This window comes from Phoca vitulina, unplaced genomic scaffold, assembly GCF_004348235.1.
Source record: "Phoca vitulina isolate PV1807 unplaced genomic scaffold, GSC_HSeal_1.0 scaffold22, whole genome shotgun sequence".
NCBI lineage: Eukaryota > Metazoa > Chordata > Mammalia > Carnivora > Phocidae > Phoca > Phoca vitulina.
The window spans coordinates 38,465,641-38,491,541 of record NW_022589725.1 but is presented as its reverse complement, the minus strand read 5'-3'; the positions used below and the strand labels follow the sequence as shown (position 1 = coordinate 38,491,541).

The 25,901-nt window shown below is 47.6% G+C and overlaps 1 protein-coding gene across 2 annotated transcripts in view; it reads right to left on the bottom strand.

Moving 5' to 3' along the window:
* Nucleotides 1–25,901, bottom strand: part of NPAS2 (neuronal PAS domain protein 2) — a 152,181-nt gene that overhangs the window by 32,512 nt on the left and 93,768 nt on the right. For both annotated transcript variants that reach the window (XM_032419610.1, XM_032419609.1), the window contains exons 4-7: nucleotides 23,928–24,019; nucleotides 19,564–19,653; nucleotides 8,983–9,103; nucleotides 7,843–7,956 (exon numbers count right to left, since the gene is read on the bottom strand). In XM_032419610.1, coding sequence (XP_032275501.1) covers nucleotides 7,843–7,956; nucleotides 8,983–9,103; nucleotides 19,564–19,653; nucleotides 23,928–24,019 — 417 coding nt within the window. The remainder of the gene's footprint in view (nucleotides 1–7,842; nucleotides 7,957–8,982; nucleotides 9,104–19,563; nucleotides 19,654–23,927; nucleotides 24,020–25,901) is intronic.

Below are 25,901 nucleotides of genomic sequence, written 5' to 3'. Positions count from 1 at the left end.
CACTCCAAGACACACACACACACACACACACACACACACACACACACACACAGCACTCACGCCACAGATAAAAGCAGTGATTACTTGCTACATTTTTTGCCCCGAGGGTCGTCTTACTTGAAATTGATCTTCTCTTGCCCAGAGCTAAAGAGATGGGTTTCCCCTATGGCAGGAACTGGGTCTAGTTCTCTGTCTCCCGCCCTGAGCAGGCGTCTTGCACACAGCAGGTGCTCCACATGCGTTTGTTGAATGTGTCTCCGACGAGATGACCTTCCATCGCACATCCAGACCACAGCTTAAGACCCGGCTAGGGGAAGGCACCTTCTGATCCCAGCCAGCAACTGACGCACAGGCCTTGAGACCCCACGGTGGCTCCGCCTTGTGTGGCCTAGCTTGGTGCTGCTGGAGGCTGGCTCACTTTGGGAGGGTGCCCGTGGAGCACGGTCCTGGGTCCCACTGGCCCTCGGGCTAGCTCACCCCCTTCTAGTGCATTTACACTGGTCAGAAGGTCCCGGGCAAGGTCTGCTGCAAATCAGCAACAGCAGTCCCCGCTCTGAGGGGGCCTCACGCTTGGAAAGATGCAAGAGGGTGTTCTGCTTTTGGTCTTCCTACTACTAAAGGGATCCATGGGGGGATTAAGCCCCTCTTTGCTCCTGAACTTTCATCACAGCCTCTAATTTTAGAGACCCTGGAAGAATTTTGCCTTGGGCGGGCACGCCCTTGGGATTCTGGCCACAAGAGAGCCCTGAGGTTCTCGAGAGAATAAGGGTGATTAAAGTCCTTCTCGCTTGGCACCTGGGGTTGGCTTCCAAGTCTGTCTGATGACAATGGTGACCTCCCAAGTCAGTCATAAGAACATAAGGATGACTGAGCAGGCAGGGCGGTCTCGGGTGGCATGAGACGTGTGTGCAAAGGGGTAGAAAAGAACGGGGAAGAAGCGGGGTGGGGATAGTGAACATAGTTCACAGCAAAGGAGCAGAAACAAATGGAAAAAGGGGTACCGACTGTTCCTCAGGACTGGTCCAGTCATCAGGCCTAAACTATTAAGTATTCTGATCAGAGATGGCCTGCTCATGATAAATTAGTTGCAACAACTGTAGGAAAACACACTAATCGTCCACACAGAGAGTGACAAATCGCTTTCTCAGCACTTCTCGGAACCAACGAAAATTCAAAGCCGAAAGGTGTCCAGGAAGACGTGAAACAATCGGGAGGCTCACTAAAGGAAGAAAAAAGTTCTTAAATCTCATTTATGATAAATGTCCAAAACGTCTGGGCTAGAGTGTTGGACTGTTAAGGAAAAAATAATTTCCTGCACATTCACGAGAAATCCTCTCCCGCTCATTAAGCACTATTTTCAGGCTCTTCTCTCTTCTCTGCACAGCATGGCATGTTTCACCTGATGGGTTCTCGGGACAGCCGCAGCAAAATCATGCTGCCCGGTTTTTGGCCCCGGGGGGCACTGCCTAACTTGCCGAGGCAATCAGTGCGTGGTTCGTGCTTTCTTTCTGCCAGTGCTGTTTGGCATCGGAAAGAAAGAACGAGCTTGGAGAGAAGCTGGGAGCCACACGAGAAAGCTAGGGGTTTGCAATTTGCTGGATTGAAAAAATGACTCCGATGGGAACATGTATGTCTCACTTAAATATTTCTCCTTTCCCTCGGTGTTCATTAATTAAAATGAGTATTTTTCGGGGCCAGGAGGTTGTCATGGCATTGACAAGATATCCACCAGATGGTTGGTGTGGACGCAGGAAGTGAACTTCCCACAGGCTGTCGCCCCCTGTCCTCCAAGTGGATGCCTTGTGCACACTTTTATCACAATGACTGCACACGTCTATAGAAGTGCCCCTGCTCCCAGGCTGAAGCAAGCAGGAGGACGTGACTGATAAATGTCTGACCATTCCTCACTGCTCCATTTCAATATGGGCTCTAGATGCTCAAGCAGGATGATGCCCTGGGGTAACAATTTGTTCTTTATCGCGATCTTAATTCCTCTGCGACCTAATCTGGCAGCAATGTCCACTGCCAGAGAAGAATGTGGCACTTCCTTGCTGGGGTGGAGGGGACACTCTGCTTCTTGCCTCTTGGGGGCCTGTGCCAGATGGAAGAGACATTCCTTCCTGTGCTCAACTCACGTCTCCATTCTCAGTGAGGTCTGGTGGGTGTGGCTTTGTTCCCCTAACTGAGAAATCTCAATTCAGCTCAGGGAAACAAAAAACAAAACCCCCAAAGCCCTAAAATGAGGCAACCTACAGAAATCCCACGGAACATACGGAATCGAGTGTTGTAAGCTGAAAAGCCTCCCTTTCTGCCAGTATTTCAAATCTGGTTGTGTGGTTAGAGGCAAATAGGTAAAATGAGGGCAGGGAAACTTTTATACTCTGGTGTGTGGTTTCTGGAAAGCCCAGAGTGGAATGTTTGCTGAGGGTGACCTATTTGGAACCACACCAGCAACTTTTGAAATACTGCTTTCTGGATTTCAGTCAGATGCACATTTAAATCCAAGTCTGGGGGAGGAGCAAGGGCTTAAATAGAGGATTGCCTTCTTCCTGGCACGAACTTATCTTTCAGGAACTGGAACCTGTTTATTAGGACCCCTTAAAGCAAAGACTGTTCATTATGCCTTGGAAAATCATCTGGCCAGTTCCTCTCCCATAAAAGTGGGGGGTGGGACCGTGGGACTTGGGTGGGGGTTGGGAGAGGACCCTGGGGCTCCTCTATATAACTGGAGAAGGAGAAAGATGGAACAGTGTATTTGTTCGTGGTATTTTAAAAAATGAAAAAAGTAATTTCATTTCAGCCCCATTCTGGAAATGATGTGAAGAGCAGAGGTAGACCGGGGGCTGCTCACACCAGTGGTCCTCCCTGAATCTCCAGGCCACATGGCCGAGGTCACACAGTAGGCTTTTTTAGGGGAAGAGGAGGAGACACGTACTTCTGTATTCCAGCTCGGATCCCTTCAAGATGCTTTTCACAGACTTGGTGAGAAACTGTCCTAAAGTGAAACAGTTCTGGGAAAGCTGTTTTCTTGTCTCATTTCCCGACATGTACTTCTTCACATTTATTAAAAAATCTAGGTTAAAGATGTGCAGTCCTGTCTTCCGTCCTCTCCCCTGCCTCGAACATCTGAAGCAAATGATGAAGTCCTAAGGAGTGACCAAGATGCACAAATAGTGAAGCGGGAGAAAATTCCATTTTGTTGATGCATTTGGGCAACGGTGGCTGTGTCTACGCAGCCCTGGTGAACGGAGAGGGTCAGAGGGACAGGGGCAAGGTGGTGAATCTAGAAATGTCCAACCAGAGAGTTTAATCGCCTTAACAAGGGCAAAGGTGCCCTTATGCCTCTCCACACCCCAAATTCCCAACCCCGCCTACTCCTACCGGTGACAGGGCAGACGAATGCTGAGCGGTTACGTGGGTTAGCAGGCAAGCAGATGGTGTCTTCATCTGCGTGACTTAAGGGTCACCAAAAGCTCCCTCTGGATCCGTATCCGCCGTCTTCCCTGCCCTGCAGCCAACACGTTTCCCTTTCTGCCCTTTGGTGTAAGGCCCAAGGGTTCCTATAGACGTGGTTTTCGAGTTGCAGCCCGTGCCTCCATCAGCCTTAAGGCTAACTGGGTGATCAAGTGAACAAGAGGCAGGGAAGAGAGTGGGGCAGGAACAGTCCTGGCGGGGATGCCTGAGTCAGGGGTCCGGTTAAGGACCTCGGGGAACACCCAGGGAGCCCAGGGGGCTAAGGAACTTGGTGGTGGGGGACACAGACTAGGGAGCAAATGGAGGCCAAAGATGACCTCACACTGACCATGCACGGTTGCCTAGACCTTCCAGTGCAGACAATTCACAAATCACTGGAAGTTACACACGGGCCAGTTTACCCAGCACGTACTCAAGTGGATTTAATCTTCACTTTGGATTCAAGGTCAAAGGTGTATCGGGGGCTCTATCTCTGGGTGGGCTCTGGGGTCCGTCAAGGAGAGCTGTATTATCAGTTCTCAAGGAAAAGCCAGATTTCCCTATGAGTCAGAAGTCGGGTCTGAATCCTGCTGCTGTTCCTGACCATCTGTATGTGTGGGACCAAGATCACTGAGCCTCAGTCTAGCCAATGTACTTGTGTTGAGCCTTATTTATGTAACAGGCATGGACTGCGTAGGCTCACAGATGAGTAAAGGTCACTGTCCTTTCCACTCCATTATTTATAAAAATGAGAGCCTTGCATCTTCCTGACAGGCATCAAAGAAGAATGGACCAGGCCATGCCCCATAAACTAAACAGCCCTACAGAAATGAGAGGACTTTTCCCGATAATGGGCCAGAGTAGGGTTTCCTATGAAGTCCTCTGAAGTGTGAGCAGGGATTCTATTAAAATAAAACCAGTATTCATTGTCCGTTTTCTTCTATACTTTACACATTGTTTTTAAGTGTTTGCCATGCCTGGGAACTCAGGGAAGTGGCAGGGGGTGGCTTGTGTACAAACCACATTTTCTAGTGTCTGTATTTGATACTTTGACATTTGGGGCCTTGCCGACCCTGAAGGAATTGCTCCTTTCTGGGTTAGCCAATTCCTAGAAATAGTTAATGACTCACCTTCCAGTGCACCTTTCATAGGCAAACCAACCCATCTAGAGCCCACACCCCAACCCAGGCATCTGACAACTAGAGACAGCCCTTCTACCCAAGAGCCCACTAAAATGATTCCAACTAGCCAAACTGAAGCCTGTTTACACTGCCTTGCTCCTTCTTTTCCAGAGAAGCTACACGAGTGGCTCTTGCCCACATTTTCTCCTGTTCGCCCTGCCCCCGACCTCCCTTGGTGCTTCCCCATGTGGCCTCTGTGGTGTGCTGGGCCTGTTTGGAGGGATCTGTGAGTATAAACCTCTTCTTTCCTGATAGTCATTTCCATGTCTGTGTGTCTCACCATATTTGACTTAAAACAAATCTTGGGTACCATGAAAGCAGCTTGGTACCTGGGTGCAGGACATCTGGCGTGCACAGGGACAGACATCGTGTACCAAGGGCATGCCACGTGGCAGGGACAGGCCTGTGCGCCCCAGCTACAAAACAAGCTTAGTTGCAACATAGATTTGTGGGAGGCAGCAAAGCAATGGGGTGAAGGGTAGGACTCCAGGGTTAGAATGGGTACGATTGTAGGTCCCTCACTTTCCATGTGTGTGCCTCAGATTCTTATATGCATCACTTTCCTCCTGTTTAGATGGGATGATGCCAACAGGACCGCTTAAAAGGTTGGTGGGAGGACTCGATGAGATTATCAATGCGAAGACAGAGCCCAGGACCTGGGACTTGGGAAACACTCCTAAGGGAGTTATTTTTATTAACCCATTGTTCAAGGCTTATTGAGAAGTAAACCTACAAAATCAAATTTGAAGTATTCCTTAGAGTATGTTAAACCGTATTTTCTAGGTCAAAAATGACTGAATGCTGGTGATTTTATAGGGCTCCATCTTAGAAATTCATTTGTCTCTGACATTTGTTGTTTATTTTCATCCAAGTGAGAATTATATTTCAGTTTTTCCACAATTACGTTTGGGGACTCTTGTCTCAAGAAAGCCCCCTAACTTTGATTTGTTCAACAGGCTCTGGAAAGACACTCTGGCACTCTTGGTTTTAAATTTTCCACTTTCAGTGCTGTGTGTTTATAGCAGTAACAGTTTCCAAAAGAAAAAAAAAAAAAAAGAAAAAAAAATCACACATAATTTCCACACATTCTTTCAGGCAAACAAACATTGTCTCAACTTGAAGTGAAAATAAAGCTTTGCTAGCTTAAAAAAAAACAAAAAACAAAAGAACAAACAACCCAGGTATTCACAACGAAGCCTGCCTCTTTCCCGGAAACCCTCTAAACTGTGATAAGTGACAGGAAGCTTCAAAGTGATACTCAGCAGCAGCTTAAGAGAGAGTTGTGGAAATGGAAATTAACAAAGGATGCGACTGCGGCTCACCGGCCAATCACGTGTGGGTTCCTTAATGAAGCGGCGCACTGTTGTCATGGGGACACGTGGGAGCAGCGTCCCATAATTCCCACAGTCTTGGCACTCCCCACGGCCAGGGTGCCTTTCCCTTTCTCGCTGGCTGCCACATGGGATACTCTGCTATTCCGGCATCTGGCATGATGGCCACGGCACACATTTTAAGCGAATTCCAAACCCCTGCTTATATTAATTCAAGGATAAAGCTGTCTGGGAGGAGCACCATCAGCGTGAGGAGTACCCTTAAAATTCCTACGGAATGGCATTCAGTATTACGATAGGGCGGTGTCTCTCTAAGTCCATGACCCCTTTCATCAAAAGGTTCTTTTCCAATTGCACAATCCCAGCCCCACCTTCAGATCTCCTGCCCTAGAATCTGCATTTTAACAAGCTGCCTCACCCAGTGAACCCTACACCAGGACTGGCATCACTCTGAGTGCTAGGCGAGGCGCCTCTTAGGTCAGTTTCTTTAACTCGGTAGCCCGATCAGCTACCATTTACTTGTGTGTGTGGTTCATTAAACATTCATCTCACGAGGTTTAGGAACGCCTTTCAGATGAGTCAGGTTAGGCACGGTCAGGCTTTGGCTCTACCCCGTGTAGCCCAGATCTAGGGCCCCACTTGTGAAAGCTGACCTCCCTTCACTTCCAAACACTCAGGAACACTGAGCCCTGTTTGGGTAGGTTCCCAGAGGGCCCCCAGTTGGCCCTGGAGCCCATCATCCAGTCATAAACCCTGAACACGTTGGCAAGACCAACACGCTTAGCAGCATCTAGTTGGAGCCTTTGAGACAAAGCATGTATATTTATACAAGCAACATATAGCAGAGGATCGTCTAAGGGTGAAGGGAAGATCCCGGGTAGAGCCTCAGCATTAGGACTTGGGGCCATTATGTTGGTCGGTTCTCATGGAAACTCTGGGACTAATTAGGCGGGGTAACGGACCCCACCGTGGGTCTGGAGTTAAGTATCAGTGACAGAGCCTGCCCCAGTCCGGGCTGCCATCAACTCCCTATTGCCTCATCTTTCCCTTTTTTCCCATCTCTGCGGTCTTATGAAATGTTAGATCATTCAAAGCGATTTGTTTTGTGTTGAGGTTTGAGGCCTGGAGCAAACCAAACGCAAACCTTCCTGTGCTAGGCTTGACCGTGGAGCGGGGGTGGGGGGTAGGGGTGGGGCTTGCACTGCTGAATTTCTGGCATAGGGCCTGCATTCCCATTTTCCCCAGGTCAAAAGTGAAACTGAGGGTGTAATTCGAGTTCAGAGGTGCAGCCAGAGTTCGGATCATTAGTTATCTGGGTAATTTCAGAGAGTAAGATTTTACTGCTTTGCTAATCAGCTTGGTAATTCATCCAGTGTGGATTGCTGGCTCATCATAAAGTGGCCACTTCCTGTTGCCTTAGGGTCAGAAGGAGCAGAAGACCTATGTACCAGACCCACGAAAACATGCTCACGGCAGTAGTGTAAAAAGGAGAATAAAGATGCAGAAACCAAGGTTACGGATCTTTATGTCACAATGCAGCCCTACTGGGCTGTGTGTAGGCTGAGCCTGTTCTTTATTAACTGTAAGTTTTTTCTCACAGTACAGAACTCTTCCATCAGCCTGAAACTAAGTAAATGGATAAAGTGCGTTTCCGTGGGCCTTTGTGCCCCGGCATAAACAAGCGTGGGAGTGCATTCTTCTCGAATGGGAGAGATAACATTTACGAGCACAAAACACATCTTGGGAACATGAAAATCCAAATGCAAATATGAAAAGCACATGTTCTCACTCCTCCTCCCTCGGTGAGTCTTATGCCCCCGTGTGCATGTTTGCATGACAAAAGGCACTGTCGCAATTATATGACAATTGAAGCTTACCATTGTTGTAAGAGCGAAAATTTCCTACAAATTTTATGTATTCATAAGTTGGAAATTCCTTTGGGTTCCAGCTGCCTCTGAGGAGATGGCAATAAAACTCTAAATCGCTGTCAGCTGGGTGGTCAAAGGAAAAAGAGAAAAGGAACGTGAATATGACATAGATTCTAGACCAAACAAGTTGTGTCTTTGCGTAACTCCCGGTCTTCAGTCTACACACGGCCAGGACGTTTCTCTCATTCCGACTCATTCTGACTCTTGGACATGGTTTTATAACCTTTGCAGAACAGGGGTTTCCCCTCATAGCTTATATAGATGTTTTGCATCCCATACTTGGGCCCAATTAGTCTTAATTTGCTCACAGATGTCTGTGGTTGGTTATGTCGACATTGATTAGTTCCGGCTGTTTTCATATGGTGTATTAAAACAAAGCTGCTCATATAGAGCTGCTCTCTTTAATCTAATCTTTTCACGTTGCTTTGAAGTAAAATCAGATGTACAACAGGACACATTATTCACGGAAAATGAACTAAGGCCTGAATGAGTAAGTACGAGGCACTTGCATGATCTCCCTCAACGTCTGTGCTTCGTTAACGGACACACGGTTCAGGAGGCACTGAGGCTGGCCTTCCATCCAGGTTGCCAATTTTGAGAAAAACTTTAAAATTCCATAAAAACCGCAAATGTATATAATAAATAACCAGATGACAGCCTCAGGAGAAGAGAATTTGGAGTTTTGACCTAATTATTCATTTTGCAGTTGGTGACTTGGTTATCATACGAATCTAGCATTACGGTGTCCTCTAAAATAAGCAGATTGTGCGCTGATTTTTGCATTGTTTGGTACCAAAAGACTCTTGTGTTAAAAAAAAAAAAGAGCTTCTTGTATTACATGCAAAACAAATTCTTATTCGTAAGCGCCATGCTTTCAAATTTTCCACAGAGAAGTTAAATGTCATACATATTCCAAACTCCAGTTTTAGCTTTAAATTTAAAATATACCTCTAAGGATCTTGGAAATATTCTGAGTCACAAGGAAAATTGTTCTCAAAATTAGTCCTCCCTTCTTAATTCATTCTAACCTCCTTTCAAAAGTAAAATTCTTATCTTTATATCTTGTAAAACCAGTAAAGTTAAACTTACATTTTAAGTATTCTGGGGAGGGGGAATCTGTCACAAGCATATGGGAAGAAAGCATTTTATACACTTCTGAATGTTCTTGTTCTGGAAGGAAATTTAACAAATTCTGATCCATGACATCTGACTGAAAAAGAAAATAAAGAACAAAGGTACACACTCAACGAAGATGAAAAACAAAAGCAAAAGCCAAAACTGAACATTGAAGACAATTCAGAACTGGTTTCTGAAATGAAAAGTTCAAGATCCGATTTTCTGTGAAGACGCTTGAATCTATCGCTCTGTCATCCTGAATTATAACCTAGAAGGGTTTACCTGCTCCAATGCAAAAGTATTGTCCATGGGCCCAAGAAAGAAGTAAGAGTTAAGTCGGACAAGCATGCAGAGAGTCCTACTCTTCCTGGAGGACCCCACCTGCCAACATTCCTGTGTTCTGGCCAGGGTGGCGGGGGCATTGAGGGACCCCCAGGCAGGCCCACTCACTCATGGGAAGGGCCCCGAAGAACGCATAGGGTTCCTTTTCTGACCATTAGGCCCGCAAACGAACACCTCAAAGTGTCCTCAATCAAAGGAACTGTGCTATTTTTTCTGAGTGATTGGGCACTGAGATACAAACATACAACAGAGAATCTAGATACAGCACTGTCCAAGAGAACCATCTAAGGTGATGGAAATGGTCTATCATGTGTGCTGTCCCTTGTGAAAGCAACCAGCCACGTGGCTATGAGCACTGAAACGTGGCTGGTATGACTGAAGACTGTTTTTTTAAAATTACATTTATTTTTAATTTTTTATTTTTTAGAGAGAGTGTGCACATGTGCGGTGGGGGGAGGGGCAGAGGGAGCGAGAGAATCCCAAGTAGGCTCCACATCTAGCATGGGGCCCAATGCAGGACTCAATTTCATAACCCTGATATCATGACCTGGGCTGAAACCAAGAGTTGGACACTCCACCCGCTGAGCCACCCAGTGCCCCTGAAGACTGAATTTTTAATTGTATTTAATTTTAATTATTTTAATTGGTATTTAAAAAGCCACATGTGGCTAGTGGCTCCCATATTTGCTAGTGCAGGTGGAAGCTGACAGAGGAGAGAGAGAGAGAGAAGATAGGCACGTCTCTTGCTGCCTCAGTCTCCCTTGATAAACTCATCCTTTCCTATATTTTTATTTTTATTTTTTTTATTTTTTTATTTTTTTTAAAGATTTTATTTATTTATTTGAGACAGAGAGAATGAGAGAGAGAGAGCACATGAGATGGGGGAGGGTCAGAGGGAGAAGCAGGCTCCCTGCCGAGCAGGGAGCCCGATGCGGGACTCGATCCAGGGACTCCAGGATCATGACCTGAGCCGAAGGCAGTCGCTTAACCAACTGAGCCACCCAGGCGCCCCCTTTCCTATATTTTTAAACACGATCTTATAAACTCTTAAATTTGTATATCTAGGTAACTCTCTGTTGTGTGTCCCCTGGGGACCAGAGGTTGACGTGCATCCCCAATGGCATTCTTTTGCACCCATACCTCCTCCTCCTCTGTGCTCAATGTCCCCATGGTATTGCCAACTGATCACTTGCCCATACCAGACACCCTGGTGGCATCCTCAGCTTCTCCCCCTCCCGCCCTCATCTTCACATCCAAACAACGTCCAAGTGCTGTGACACACTCCTCCCTCAAATTCTCTCAGATCCTCTCACCTCCCTTTATTCCCATGGCTTTGACCCCCAGTCTAGAACACCATCATTTCTTATCTGGGGAATGAACTGACCAAACTGGTCTTCCCACATCGACTTTTGTCCCTGTCCCACGTATTCTCCACCAGCAGCCAGAAGGAGGCCTGTATCAGATCAGGTCACCACCTTGCTTAAAATGATCTATTGGCAGGGGTGCCTGGCTGGCTCGGTCCATAGTGCTTGTGACTCTTGATCTCAGTGTCGTGAGTTCGAGCCCCATGTTGGGTATAGCCCTGACTTCAAAACAAAACAAAACAAACACTGTCTGTTGGCGGCCAAATGCTCCCAGAAGGAAGCCTGAAGCTCCCAATTCACTTCTGAGGCTCGTACTACTCCCCACCCTCCAAATTTCCTTTTCTCCAGTTGGCCAGCTTGCTCTTCCTTCTGGGCCTTGCCCAGGTTGCACCCCGAGCCGAGGACATCGTGCACCTCTCCGTGTGTTCGGCTGACTCCTGTACCTCCTTCAGGTCCCTGCTTTGAAGGCACTGGCCCTGAGGAAGCACCCGTGGATGTCACCCTCGCTGTTGGGGCTCTGGCCTCTGAAGCCCCCTGCTCTACTTGTTCTGCGGTCCTGTAAGTGCTGGGGAGGGGCAGGTCCCCCAGACGGGAAGGTGGAGAGAGGCCCAGAGGTCGGGACTGAAAGCTGGCTCTGCACCCCCATCAACCAAAAGATGAGGAAGCTGTGAGGGTGGCGTGAGCTGCTGGTCAATCACTCAATGAATGCTCAGTGTGATCAGGTGTTTCATAACCGTTCAGGAAAGTTCTCAAAGTTCTCTTGTTCGTTCATGTGCTGATGTGTGTCCTCTGCCTGCTTCATCCAATGGGAGCCCCAGGAGAGCAGGGACTCCGTCTGCCTTCTTCACCCCTGGGTGCCTGACATTAATGGTGCTTGGCCTTCGAGAAAAATGCATTGACTAGCTGAAAGAAGTGGCGGGGGGTGGTGCGCAAGCAAGACAACAGGAGTCAAAACAAGGCACCCCGAGAACACTGAGCGTGGTGTACAGAGTTCAGTCATATGGACAGAGAGGTTCCCAGGGAATGATTCCCACAGGGAGGAATCCCTGAGCAGGAGCTGAAGGACAAGATGGTGTCTGCCGGGCAGCCAGGGTGCTCCAGGCAGGAGGTACGGTGCGCACAAAAGCATCACAGGAGGGAGGAGAGCGATGGAGGCAGGTGGTGCAAAGGGAAGTGAGGCCAGAGCCAAGAAGGCCACAGAGGAGTGAGTGCCTTGTTCTGTGCGCCTGGGGTGGGGGGGACGGGACCCGCTGAGGGGCCGAGAGGAAGGGACGGCTGGACTGTACTTGTGCTTTCTGGCCTGAAGAGGGAGGGAACACAGGACACCACCAGGCTAGAGAAGGTCAGTCTGAACAGGCTCAGGGAAAGGGGGACGTGATGTGCAGGACAGAGAGTCCAAACAGGTCACGCAACAACAGAATCCACCCAATGCTGACTGAGGGCCACCGTGTGCCAGCCACCGCCTCGGGCACTGGGAAGAAACACAGGAAGCAGGGGAGGCCCTCCCCTCTTGCAGCCAGCAGTCCAGGGGCTGTGAGGAAGGGGGACACCACTTGGTGGCCGATGAAGGACAGGAGGTGGAAAAGGAGGGACTCCCATCTCGATGGTGCCTGGGCTTGATCTCCGTGGGCAAAGACTCTGCGAACCCCTGACTAGCCTGTGCTATCATTTTCTCCTTCGGGCTCTCTCCAAGTTCCTTCTGATGTTCTTGATTTTATTTTAAGCTCATTCCCTTTAGTTTTTTAGATGATGACTAATGCTCACAGATGACAGTAGTCTTTCTTCTTAAAGACACTGCAGATACAAGAAAATGATGACTAAGTCACTCCATGGCCTTTTCTTGGAGAGCCCGTTGGAAGCCCCCTTCCCCTGATGTGAGTATGACAGAGAGCAGGGTTCCGGGGCTGCCTGACTTAGCTGCTTCTGTGGAACACAGGGCTGTGGGGGCACCTTGGGCTACAGGTTCCTCACAGAATAAAGATGAACCCTGGATGGAGGTTGGTGGGGTGGTGGTGGTAAGGATTGAGTTGACACCCACAAAGGGCTCAGAGCCATCTCTCGCTATGTACTCACTATTATATTACTATTATGCCATTTCCACGTGCCGACAGGCAACACAAACAATGATGGTTTGAAAATCTAAACTCTGGTGCTTACAGGAGAATAAATTCTGTCTGCACTTGAACTATCCCTTGAATGAGCTGAGCTCTGTTTATTAAAATGACAGCAATTACAGAGACAAGGGAGGGCACGTGCCATCCGCATCCATCTTCCCAGCTGAATCACAGTGTTGGGAACATCATTTACCTGTTGGAGACAGAAGGTTCTCTACCCCAGCTTACTGATAGGTCCTTGGCTGCTTCCTCAAGAACCTTTACCAAAACCACTTTCACTACGAACGCCTGTCCTAATTCCAAATCGCACATCTCCCGTGTTTCTTCTTGCGCCCCTCGGGAGCCTGGGGATGATCGGGAAGTGCTTCGGGACACAGCAAGGCATTGTCCTCTCTCCCTTGGAACCAGCAGCACCAGTTCGGTGGCACCCAGCCGAGTTAAGGGAGCCCACCCACGGAGCGCACAGAAGCCGGCTGGGGTAGAGTCGGAAGGGAGCTGGGTGGACCCTCTGTCCTGCAAGGTCCCAAACGGGCCCTGGCAGTTCTGGCTGGAGATGTGTTGGCCACGGTGAGAAGTCTTGGAGAAGGGGCAATCGCGAGATGTCGTGGAGGAGCCTCATGCTGAGAAGAGGCAGGAACGGGCTCCCCGAAGCAGTCAGGGGCTCAGTCTCCCTAAAGGGCCAGGGGGTTGGAGGCACATCCGATAGGCTCTCATGCAGTCTAGACCCAGAATCTAACTGATGGCCCAACGGTAATGCTTTCAGAAGCCAGGACTGGGAGTGGCTTTGACCTTAGAGTCGTGAAGAATTAATTAGAATATAAAAGGTACGAACTATAAAAAATCTCTGTTCATGAAAAGAACCTAGAGAGGGAGAGATGAGCCACAAGATGAGAGAATAGATTTGTAACACATAAGCCATGGTGTAAGTCCTAAAATTAAGGTTCAGTGTTAAATGCTGCCTTGTCACCTAGCAAAACTGGGAGGCCCTCGATGGGCCCAACTGAAAGTTCTCCTTCACACTCTGCCCCCGTGGAAAGGTCCCCTAGCTAAACAATGCTCCTTATCGAGGGGGACGGGCACAGTTCCTGCTCACTGCTGGGTAGTGGGTTTAACTCCCTGCCAGCCTGTGGAATTATTCTAATAAACCAGCCTCACCCCTGTGGGGACCGGCAGTGCCCGACCCTCCTGTTACTATGAAGCCTGCTTCTCACAGCCCCTGCTGATGCGGCCCCGTGTGGCCCCATGTCCTCATCTGCCAGGCTGTGAACGCATGAGACCGATAAACTGCTGTCAAGCTCATCTGTCCAGTGTTGGGTGTTGGGCCTTCAGCCGGACCTGTATCCTTAAGGCAGAGTGACCAGGAGGCGATTCAGACAGTATCCGACAGAGGACTAGTGTCGAGAACCATGGAAAGAATGCCTCCAAATTACAAGAAACAAACCAGACAGTCCAGTAGGAGAATGGCAAAATACCCGAACAAGCACTGTGTTCACAAAAGAGGAAATCCAAATGGCAAACACGCATATGCAAAGATGCTCAATCGCATTAGTAATCGGGAGAAAGGCAAGTTAAACTCCACGAGACATGTTCACGTGCGAGACTGACAAATGCTAAGAAGCCTGACAATCCACATTCTGTGACATGGGGCGCCTAGAACTCTCGACTCTGCTGGTGGAGGGTAGACTGGTGCAACCATTGTTATCGACCCGGTGTCATCTGGTATACCCGTGAAGGTGCCCCTACTCTCCAATCCGGCCATCCTACACGTAAGTTCTCTACGGCACGCTTGCAAATGTTCATCAGGAAACATATGCAGCATGTTCACCAAAGCACCTTCTAAGAGTTCCAACCAGGAACGGATGCAGAAATGTTAGCACATTCCTCCGACGGAATACTAGGCAGCAACGACATAAACCCGTGACCACCACTACTAATGGTGTGAGATGGATGGATCTCATAAACAACGCTGAGCAAGAGGAGTCCATTTCCTATTTTCCTAAAGTTAGCCGGAAGGGAATACTAAATCATATTGTTGAGTGACAAATCAAAAGTTGGTAGAACTACAAAGAAAACCAAGGAAGCAATGATCTTAAAAGCCAGGAAAATGGTCATCTCTGATTGGGAGGTGGGGGGGTGTGATGGGAAAAAAATACACGGGAGCTTCTATGGTTCCCAGACATAATTCTGTTTCTTCACCTCAGTGACAGCTACCTGTATGTTTGCGCTCACTTTATCATGAATTTAAACACTGAATGTATGTTTTATACATACTTCCGTATGCATGCTTTATAAAAATCAAAAGGCACATTAAAGTAGAAAAAATCGGGGCACTTGGGTGGCTCAGTCGGTTAAGCAGCTGCTCAGGTCATGATCTCAGGGTCCTGGGATCAAGCCCCGCATCGGGCTCCCTGCTTAGCAGGGAGTCTGCTCCTCTCTCTGCCTGCCGATCCCCCTGCTTGTGCTCTGTCTCTCTCTCAAATAAATAAATAAAATCTTTAAAATAAAATAAAATAAAATAAAATAAACCAAACCTAACTGGTGACCTGGACTCTTTCAACCTGTGACCAGCTCTGCGCTGCATGCAGCCACACCTACCACAGCCCTCCTAGACAGAGCGACCCCCAGCTCGGCCCCCACCCAGAGCCATCTCTGACCAGATGCCTGGGATCAGGCGGGTTCTTCCAGCAGGTGAGGGGCAGGCCGGGGAAGGAAGGGCAGAGCAATGTCTCCTGGGAGGTGTTTCATGGACTTGCTGCTGTGTTGTGTGGTAAAGTAAGCCAGGGGCTCTGTCTTTCCTTTTCTGCGACCTCCTCTCCCTGCTGTGACCCTTGCCATGGGAACTTGGCCCTTTATTCTACTTTCATCTTGCACTGCTTGCTGGAGCTTTCACTGGGAGAACCAGCATTCCACGGAAGTAGTTTTTGGTCTATAGATTTCTCCACATTTATAAGCACTTTTGCCTTAGATGATTTTCCTTTGGGGAGGTGGTGTTGTCCGTGCCCATATTTCTCCCTTTGGAGGCACCTCCCACTCCTGCCGAGCTGTTTGCATTGCTCCCGAGGTAGCAGCCCCATTTATGAACTCAGCCCCTCACTCAATGAATACTTAGGCACGTCGGGTCTGTGCTCAAGCCTGGAGACAGGACCTCTGCCATATGGACCGGTAGCATGGTCCAGCCCACTAAGCAAACATTGCAATCATTAACAAATCAAAACAGCAATCTGGGAAGTTAGATTCTTTAGAAACTCAAACAAAAGTCCAAAAAGGAAATACAGTTTATGCCTACTTTGGGTCTCTCATTTGGTTCTGCCTCAGCCATATTCTTTCCCAATTCCGTTGGAGGCATGTGACTTAGTCCCTTAGATCTTTCCTGGAAGGTTTTCATCGCAGAATCTCCCTTTAGCCCTTGGTCCTCCATCAGCATGCTCATCCGCCATGCCCACCTTGCTTCTTTGACTGCCTGTGTTAATTCTAGACACCAGAATGTGCTGGTGTCAGCACCACAGGAAAGTTTTGACTTTGTCTTAAAACCATTTCCTGCTTTGAGCTATTTTCTTTTTTCTATCAAATTGGGAAAGAAAGCTCTAGGATATTGCATCAGAATATTGCTGTACAAAAATCTATCATGTGAGCTTTTGCCATGTCTGAGTTTCTAGTAGTAGGAAGGAAAGAGAGAGACAAGTAAGCCTGACAGTCTCAAAAGAAGAAAGGAATTCTTGCTGCTTATCCCCAACCTTCCCAATCACCGATGGGCCTCCAATCCCAGGCCCCACAGGGGGCAGTGGGACCCAACCCCTGGTATGCCAGCCTCTGACACAAACAGGGGGCACCCGGCTGCTGGGGCCCTTGGGCCCCTGCCCCTGCCCACACTGCATCTCTGTTGGACGTGCCTTGCTTCAATGGCCACCTGTCCTAAGAAGCTTGACCACCGCCTTTCAGTTCCCCATCCTCTCTTCCTAAGAATTATAATTCTCCATTGTAAGGACAGCAAATGTGATTTAGCTCTAGCTCTGTGCCAGCTACTATTCTAAGTGCTTTACACCCATGAACTCACGTAGGGGACTCTTAATGGCACTTGGTACATTGTGAGTGCTCAATAAATGTTAAGCTATTTTTCTATTAGTCTCTAATGGTTTAACAGGTGAAATCTCTGAACAAAATAACAAACCTTTAAGGAAAAATAAACTCACATGGGACTTTTCAATGGCTCATCATCCATGGACAAGTCCTGGGCTCATGCTTAGTTAAGAGGTAAGTCCAAATTGAAGTGAATTAAAACAAAAGCAGAATTCCTGGATAGCAACCCAAATCCTTGGCATCAGGAAGATACCAGAGCAGAGTGGTAAGGAGCTTGGGCTCTGCGGGCAGTTGCACCTGGTTTAAGCCCTGCTCTGCCCTCACTGGCTGGGCCACCTTGGGTCTCCTCCTTTGTAAAGTAGAGGTGATAGAGGTATTACTCCCGGATGGGCTCCTCTGCTCAACCAGCTGGTTACTGATTAGCACCAGGGAAGTTTCCATCCTTAATCGCTCTTGTCCTCGCAAGAGAACAAAGATGGAAGTGAATGCTAAGCAAAAAAGGAAAAGCAGGCAGTGCTCTTGGTAAAAACCAGATAATATGACTTAGAAGTAAATGGAAGTAAAATTTGGGGATTGTCCATCCTGGGCTCACCTCCACTGGAGAGCTTAAGGGCTGACTCTATGTGTTTCTGGGTGTGGGTCTATATACAGGCACTCATGATTCATACGGGTCTAGCACTGATAAGTAGAGACGGGATTATTTCTGCTCCTTCCAGAGTTAGAAAATAATTCATAAAGGTGGTCCTAAATTGCTCCGTAATTTCAAATCAGAATTCCAGACTCACTTTCCAAGTCCCTCCTGCCATGTATAGCAACTGGGTCATCAGATAATTACAAGAGCATGAAGCACAACAGTGCAAATCCTGTTTCCTCAAACAGCTCTGGGCTCTTGCATCTCATTCCTGGGTCATTAAGGAGGCTCCGTGTCATTGCTTTCAATCAGCGCCTGTCATGGCTCAATCCTGTCCCTTCAAGACAAAACACAAACCCCTCCAAAGAAGCACCGCATTGCTTCTTCTTTCCTCAGCCACCTCAGGTCAGCCCGAAGAAGCCAGGCTGATTTGATGCGGTCACTTCTGTGTTACTTGTATCAGCCTCATCACTATTCTGGCCTCAGATAAAACCAAGGTGAAACTGCACTCTTGCCTTCTTGGGGCTGAGAACCAGTCTCTCTGACAGCAATCAAGAGGAGAGAGAAGCCCCAAGCCTAATGCACCTTGGAGACGGTGCAAGGGGTGGGCCGAAACACAAAGGTTAGACAAACAATGGGGTAATGCAAAGGCATCTGCCTAGCAAGGTAAAAACTGCTTTTTTGGGCTATACCGCACAGTGACCAGCAAAGGAAGAATGGGGACAGTGGCTCTGATCTGCATCGTTTGCAGAAACGAAGTGATGGGGAGTAGCTTCTGAGGAAAAGGGTAGCCCAGAAAAATATGGAATCTTGGGCCAGTAGCAAAGCTGGGCTCATCACCCCAAGGAAGGCGAGCTGCTCACGGAACAAGGCTGCGCTCTCCCCCAGCAGGTGCAGCTAAGGAGAGGGGGCCATGGTCCTCCGGTGTCTTCCTGGCCCAGGATTTCCTTTGTACAGGAACCAAGGGAAGTTGTGCTGGGAGTGGGGAGCGGTGGGGTTAAGTGGTTTGATAGGGCTTGTGGGGAGGAGAGAGAAGAGAGGAGGCTTTATCCCCATCAGGATGCTGCTGGTAGAACTATCATTCAAAGTCACAGTCTGTAGGAGTAAATAACGTGTGGCAGGAAATGGAAGGCTGGCCAAATGCCTTTGAGGGATCCCCAGAGGTGGACTGTCCACCAGCCAGGTGCTGCTTGGTGAGCCAGGTCCTTCTGACTGGGAGTTACCAGGCGCCAGGCAGGCTGAGGCAGAGAGGAGGAGGAGAGGGAGGGAGGAGGAGAGGCAGAGAGGGAAGAAGGTAGGGAAGGAGGGAGGAAGAAGGGGAGGAAGGAGCATCTAGGAGGGCCTTTGTCAAGCAGCACCCAGCCCGCCTCTGAGCCTCCATCTGGAGTCCCTGGGACAGCAGAGCTTGTCGTCCTGCCCACACCCTCCCCATTCCCCAAGGCCTCCCTGGTCCAAACAAACACATCTTCCCAGAATATTTCAACTCTCCCCCCACCGCCCCCATCACCCCTGTCACAGATCCTTTATTACCATTAAGTGTCACCACCTACTTGCAATCTCAGACATGTCCCCAAACCACGTCCCATCTCAAGCCATCTGCTGCGCATTCCTCCACCAGCTCTCAGTTCACCTGGGAGGTCGGCTTTTCCCTTTGTAGGATATACATCAGCCTCTGTCCAGGCTCTAAGATCTGCTAACTGTGCTAGGCCTCTGTCGTCAGCTCAGCTCCTGTGTGGTTTCTGGGGCACAGAAGGGTAAGGACCTGCACCCATATCCCCCTGCCAGGTTTTGCCATATCGAGATCTGGGTGCCTTGTTTGTTCTAGAACAGCATATTCCTGCACCTGCCCTTCCTCTAGAAGACCGCCCCCCCCAGGACTCTGGCCTCAGCCTTGTTGAGGACACTCCTTAACCCTTCTTACACACAGACCCCCTCAGACCTACATCACCCCCGATCTGAGATCTGAATGGTTCTCAAGGGAAGACGGTAATGTGGACTGGCAAAGGCCAGCAGAGCAGAAACTTACTGGTAAGTGCCCAAGGAGAGGTGTGATACTGTCAGAAACATACAGGATGCTGCCGTCCGTTGTCACTGCAATAATGAAGCCGTCCAGTGCCTGCAGAGAACCCAACAGTGGAAGGCTCCTTAGTGGTGCTTTTATGGAGGAGGATGTCACTGAAGCAAAGGATCCCCTATTATGACACTGAATTTATTTTGCAATTCTTAGAATATTTCCACAAATAACCTCACTGCACTTTTCAGCCTAGCACACAGGATGGTTTTGTATGCAGAATTTGTCTAGCCCAGGCAAAGGGCTTGCTAAAGCACTAAAGGACTCCCTGGAAAATCTGACCTCTTGGTATCCTAAAACTCAATTTAGCCATGGGAATTACCTAAGTAGTTTTAATGGTAAGCATCCCGTTGGGCTGGACCAGAAACATCACAGTTACCATTAAAAAGATGATATTTTATGGTTCCCATCCCCTGATCCCCAATATCGCTTTGAGTTCAGCGGTAAACATGGGCCAGAAGGTATCGGACCTAACAGGTGCATTAACGACTGTCGGTCAGGGTCGGCCTCTGCCCACATTCATTGCCACAGGAGGAGTGCCTCCCGAAGCAACTGTTTGTCAAGAACATTCGCTTTACTTGCTAAGTGTCTACTGTATGTGAGGCATGCTGCTCTAGGTGCTTCTGATAGAAAAGAAAGGATGCAGGCTGTTAATGTTTTCTCACATTCTGCTGTTTTGTTTTTAGATTCCTTATTGGATGCTCACGATGCTTTCATAAGACACATCTGAAAGTTGATTTCTAAAATTCAGACTGTGTAATTCAGCACTGAATGGGGTCATCCTGGCAACGGGATATATGGGTGCCCCGAATAGAAGGAAAAGACTAAGACAAGCCCATCTCATTGGAAAATGAGTCTCTGAGGGAGTAATATGCTCAGGTGGACCGTTACTGTAAACCTATCACTTTGTACCGACTGCATCTTTGAAATAGCATCTCCCTCGAATGTGAGAATTTTTCCTCTTTAAAGGAAAAAAAAAAGCCACACTGAAATATGTGCTTAGAAAGTTCTGGAAACATTTTGTATGCACTCGGCTAGTTCCCCCCAGGGTGTTACTGGAAGTCTGCACGGTCAAAGGGGCATTAATTTGTTCAGTTAGGAGGGTGCAGCTAGGGGCACTGCAACAGGAACCGGAAACGGTCCACTAACTGAGCATGGAGGGCACCGTGCCAGGATGGGAGAGAGCTCTCTTCACCAGGAAAATGAACACTAGGGTCATTTATTATTTTATCTTACATATTGCAGGATTTAAGACTGAAAAATAGATTAAAGCATGTTTCTTAAGAGGACCTCATCCTTTTGGGTTACATCAGTGGTTTTCAACTGGGGGCACTTTTGCCCCCTCTCCCCTCACCCCTGTTGGGAGACAACTAGCGATGGCAGCACACATTTTTGGTGGTCACTACTGGGGTGGGTGCTGTTGGCATCTAGTGGGTAGAGGACAAAGATGCTCTGAAACACCCTACAATGCACAGGACACCCCCGTAACAAAGAAGGTGTCAATAGGGCCGAGGATGAGAAATCCCAAATAAGATTTATGGGCCATGGTGAACCCAGAGGTATATCCTGGTACCTTTTGTTTCTTTTCCTAATGGTTTTTTCAGTTCTATTTGCGGCACTCCTAGAGATGAGCTTTAAGAGGTGGGAGCTGTTGAGGAGGTGAGTGGGACCTTTTTGGAAAAAGCAGGGCAGCATACTGGGAAAAGAGAAGCAGTCCAAACGATCTTCTTGCGCAGTGAGCCCAAGCCCCTCTTGGATTTCTAAAGCATGTGGGTGTTAAAAAGCTGAAGGTATTTATACATGGGAGATAACTTTCATCAGCTTATTGGCATCTTCCATTAAATGCACAAGAGGTGTGCTGAGTCACTGCTTGGAGCACACTTGCCGGGTTTTAGAGGGTCCCATCAGCCTGATCTGAAGAACTCAGCAGACTGACTGCAAAGTCGCAAAGTAAAAGTGACTGTGACGGCAGCTTCAGGGATGCCAAAATACCACAACGGCCCCAATTTTATACCTGCCACACACCAGAGGAAACGAAAACACCCCTTTCTGCCAATTCCTGATTCTGATGCTTCCTGTGTTCCCGGGGACAACCTCTGGGCTAAGAGAAAAGACGCTGAATACAATTCAGAAGAAATGCTACAAACTCCCTAGGGACCAGTCAGCAAGAGCTGCTGCCCCTTCGTCTGAGTCGACGTGTTCAGGTGCTTGTAGCCATCATCTACGTCCGCTTACACGGTACCCGCCTGGGGGGTCTGCAGCCAAGGCACTTTTGTTCTTTCAAACCCCATGACTGTGCACAGCCTCCCGGAGTCTGGGCTGGGGCCTTTCTGAGAGGAGACGGGAGGAGTTGGGACTCACATCAAGAGGGCACAGCACCCTGGGGCCTGATGGGTTCTGTCCGGATTTAAAACGGAACCTCACGGTTACCAAGACATGGCATCTGAATTCCTCACAGTCCCTGAAATGGCTCTGGAAAAGGAGAGGCTGTGTGGCTGGAAAGGGACACACACGAGTAAGAAGATGCCTAGTGGCAAATGGTGACAACCTCATCCTCTGTGGGCCCTGTGGGGCCCGGGCCATCTGGGAGAAGATACTGGAAGTGCGGTTACTCATGGCCAGGTCTGTGTCTCCTGAAGGGCAACAGGTTGGAACAGAAGCTTAGAACAGTCAGAGATAAATCAGAAGCACTAGTGGGTGGGTTTCCCAGGCTCCTCAAAGCTGCAATTTGCCCAGAAGACCTGCTTGTTGCACAGGATTAACTTCAGGCTTAATTCACTCATTGGGCACGATTCCTTCAGATTCGCTTCAAGGAGTCTATACTGGGAGCTGGGGAACGTGCAGAAAGAATATACATACAAATCTAAAATCTTCTTTTTCTAGAAATTCCAGTCTCCCAAATCTCAGTCCTGCCTTTCAGCCCAAATATGTATCCATTTTTAACTTTCTAAAAGTCTTGTTTCCTCAGACACTTTTGATATCTTGAAACTCAGTGGGGGGGAAAAAAAAGAAAGACGTGCTACAGGCTTTTAAAGAGAGGCTGGGTGCTATAGGGTTATGCGTTTTAACTACTGTCCCTAAGAATTAAAAGATAAAACGGTTTATGTAAAGTAGCATAATGATGCATTAATTCAACATTGTATTTCACAAGCTGGTCTAAATTTAACACACTTAAAATGCATTGCTTCTGGAGAAAGTTCTGTATTTTCTTTAAATATAGTTCACATGTAGATTTAAGTATCTTTCATTTTATGCAAATGTTCATTAATGCGCTTATATTTCATAATATTTGGACATCTTCATTCTGGCATTTTCTTACTCCAGTACTTTCTGTTTTCTGCATAGTTAATCTATGTAAATTAAAGTTTACATCAGTCTTATACACGCACCTAAGATGAGATATAGAAAGAAGCCACTCTCCAAAAACCCTGCCAGGAACCACTGACATGTAGCCAAGCATCTAACTTCCTTTCGCTGAACTCATTTGTCTCGGTTTCCTCTTCTAAGTCAAGGGCCCAGACATGCCACGTCTGGAGCCTTCTCTCCCTCCACTGTCATGTCCATACACTCCCAGCCTAATCCCCAGTTGAGACGTCAGAGCACCCCGCCGCATGTTTTTGTAGAGACTCATCCTCATCTGTACAGATGGGTTTCACCCAAATGTAAACACAGGACACTGAAGAAGGCCACTGGCCCAGCTCGGCCAGATCTCCACAAATTTAGCCCTGAAGATGGGTGTGGGCACCTAACTTTCTAGAGGAAGAAATGTGAGCATCTTTCTCAGCCCAGAAATGGCGTGTGCTGGGTGGGGAGGCACAGGGTCACTTACGGGAGACACCCACATGCTATGTTGATGTAATACGAGCTCAAGTTAAAAGCCTAACTTTAAAAGAAGACTTTTGTTTTCAAAATGTGTTCTACTAAGGGAAACATATAATCATATAATCACTGCATTCTAAAGAGGAGACTCTGAGCCACAAGACAGTGCAGAGATGTACTTTTTCCTTCCCTCCTTCCCCTCCTTCTACCTACCTGCACCCTTGTCCCGCCCCGGGTCCCCCATAGGGTGTCCTCTAGTTGGGAGACCATGAGCGGGCTCGCCCTGCACACACTCACATCCAGTTTTGGGATTCTTGCTTATACTGCCAAACTCTAGCCAAAAAATAAGCAATAGCACGCAGGGCTTCGAGGGGTGTCTGTTTTAAGACCTCCTTCCAGGGTCAAGAACAGTTGTTTACTTCGGGCACCCGGTCTTAGCTGCAACAAGCAGCTACATTTTGATTTGCAACGAATTAAGCTAATTTGAAAGTGCATTTCACCTCCAACATCAGCTGGGTGAATTCTTCATTACTGAGGAATGAAGGCTTCCAGTCCTGCTGAATATCACAGATTTCCGTTTGCGCTGAGACTTCTAAAAAAAAAACAAAACCCATAAATAAACGGTTATAGTCAAAGGCACCTTGGAATTAGAATTAACAAATGAAGCACACTTATTTCTATGTAATTTTGTGTAAACTTCTGTGTTGTTTAAATTAAAGAAGCCCAGATAAGGAAATAGCTTTCCCTGATGTCCAAGGACTAGGAACTTTGGGTGTAATGGGCTTAAAGGTGTCTCTGGATGTTTTCACACCCTTTTAATGAGGCTTCAGGAGAAGAGTCCTCTGCCCTCTGTGTGGCCATAGCGCCTGCCAGTAGCAGGAGCACAATGCCCTTGAATTTCGGCATGACAAAGCAGCTGGGAGTTAGGCAGTCGCCACCTATCAAGGCAATGGGAACAAAGACCGGGACGGTGGGACACAGCCCTGAGCTGCCTCTTCATGGTCAAGGCAAAGCAGAACACTTTAGAAATCTGTGGGATTTTCAAAAATTCCAGACACACCTTAGGCTTGTAGTAAATAACCTCCTGTGTCTAGGCAGAATGTCATGTATTTTTCAGCATTTCCAGGTACTGAAGTACAACGTGTCAGACAAATACATGTTACTTAGTTGCTTTTAAAGCCAGAATTTATTCTTCTCAAACCTTTTCTGGATTGATCTATAGTTTGCTTGTTTCTGTTCTACCTTGTACTGAAGATGTTATTCATGTTTGTAAATTCAATAGTCATTGGAATACACAGGACTCCTTAAATACTCGAGTTCTTTTGCATTTCTGAAAGTGGATTTTGTTTTATTACTAAAATGTCTCTGATAAGATTATTACAGATAGCTCAAATGCTGTATCAGATATATTTGTTTTTCCTTCAGTTGATCCTCCATCTTTTTTTTTTTAAGATTTTATTTATTTATTTGATAGAAAGAGAGAGAGTACAAGTAGGCAGAGCAGCAGACCGAGGGAGAGGCAGAGGGAGAAGCAGGCTTCCCGCGGAGCAGGGAGCCCAATGTGGGGCTCGATCCCAGGACCCTGGGATCATGACCTGAGCCAAAGGCAGACGCTTAACCGACTGAGCCACCCAGGCGCCCTTGATCCTTCATCTTAACCAACATTTTGCCCCATTTTATGTAGTAAGAGGTTTCTTTAGGGATTATTTTCGTGGTGCTACTGGGATGGTTTCTTCCTCCAAGATTTTGGAAAGAACAAGCTGTTGCTGGCCCGGTGGCCAGAGGCTGCACAACGTGAAATGCATCCTGGGAAGCAGAGGCAGGGTGCTACACATAGTTCTGGACCAGTGTTCATTCTGGGGTGGGTGCCAGCCGAGGCAAGGAAGAAAGGGTGAAACTCTCATTTCCTCAAATGGTTGCCACAGTTTGACCACTTAGAAAAGAGATCTACCAAGGCCATCTGAATAAATTAATGCCATAAATGTCCTCCCTTGTTCCCCAACACATAAACTCATCTGTAATGTTCTTTTGACCGTTAGGATCAAGCTGTAGATTAATTGTCCAGGAGAAGAGTCTTCTCAGCAGCCCAAAGTTGATTTAGATAGTGGTCCATTCAACTTAATGGTAAAGGAAAATGAAAGGCCCATTTCTTTTCTGTTAAGTAAATTTTAGATCATTTAGTATGACTCAGATTCATTCTAAACACCAGCCTAATAATATTGAGAGCAGCCATTTCATTCACTTTGTATTTCAACAATTTGACTGCAGTCCTTGGAAATTAAGGCTCACTTCACAGCATATTAAATAAATAAATATATATATGTTAGATAAAATGTCTTAAGGCAGGTAAAAAAATGTTAAACTGGGAAATGAAGTTTAGTGTTATAATCATGTCTCCACTGGCATTTGATGTGACCAATATCATAAGCTACAGGTGACAGGGCAGGGTCAGCAAAGAGGTGTGGTGACGGCAG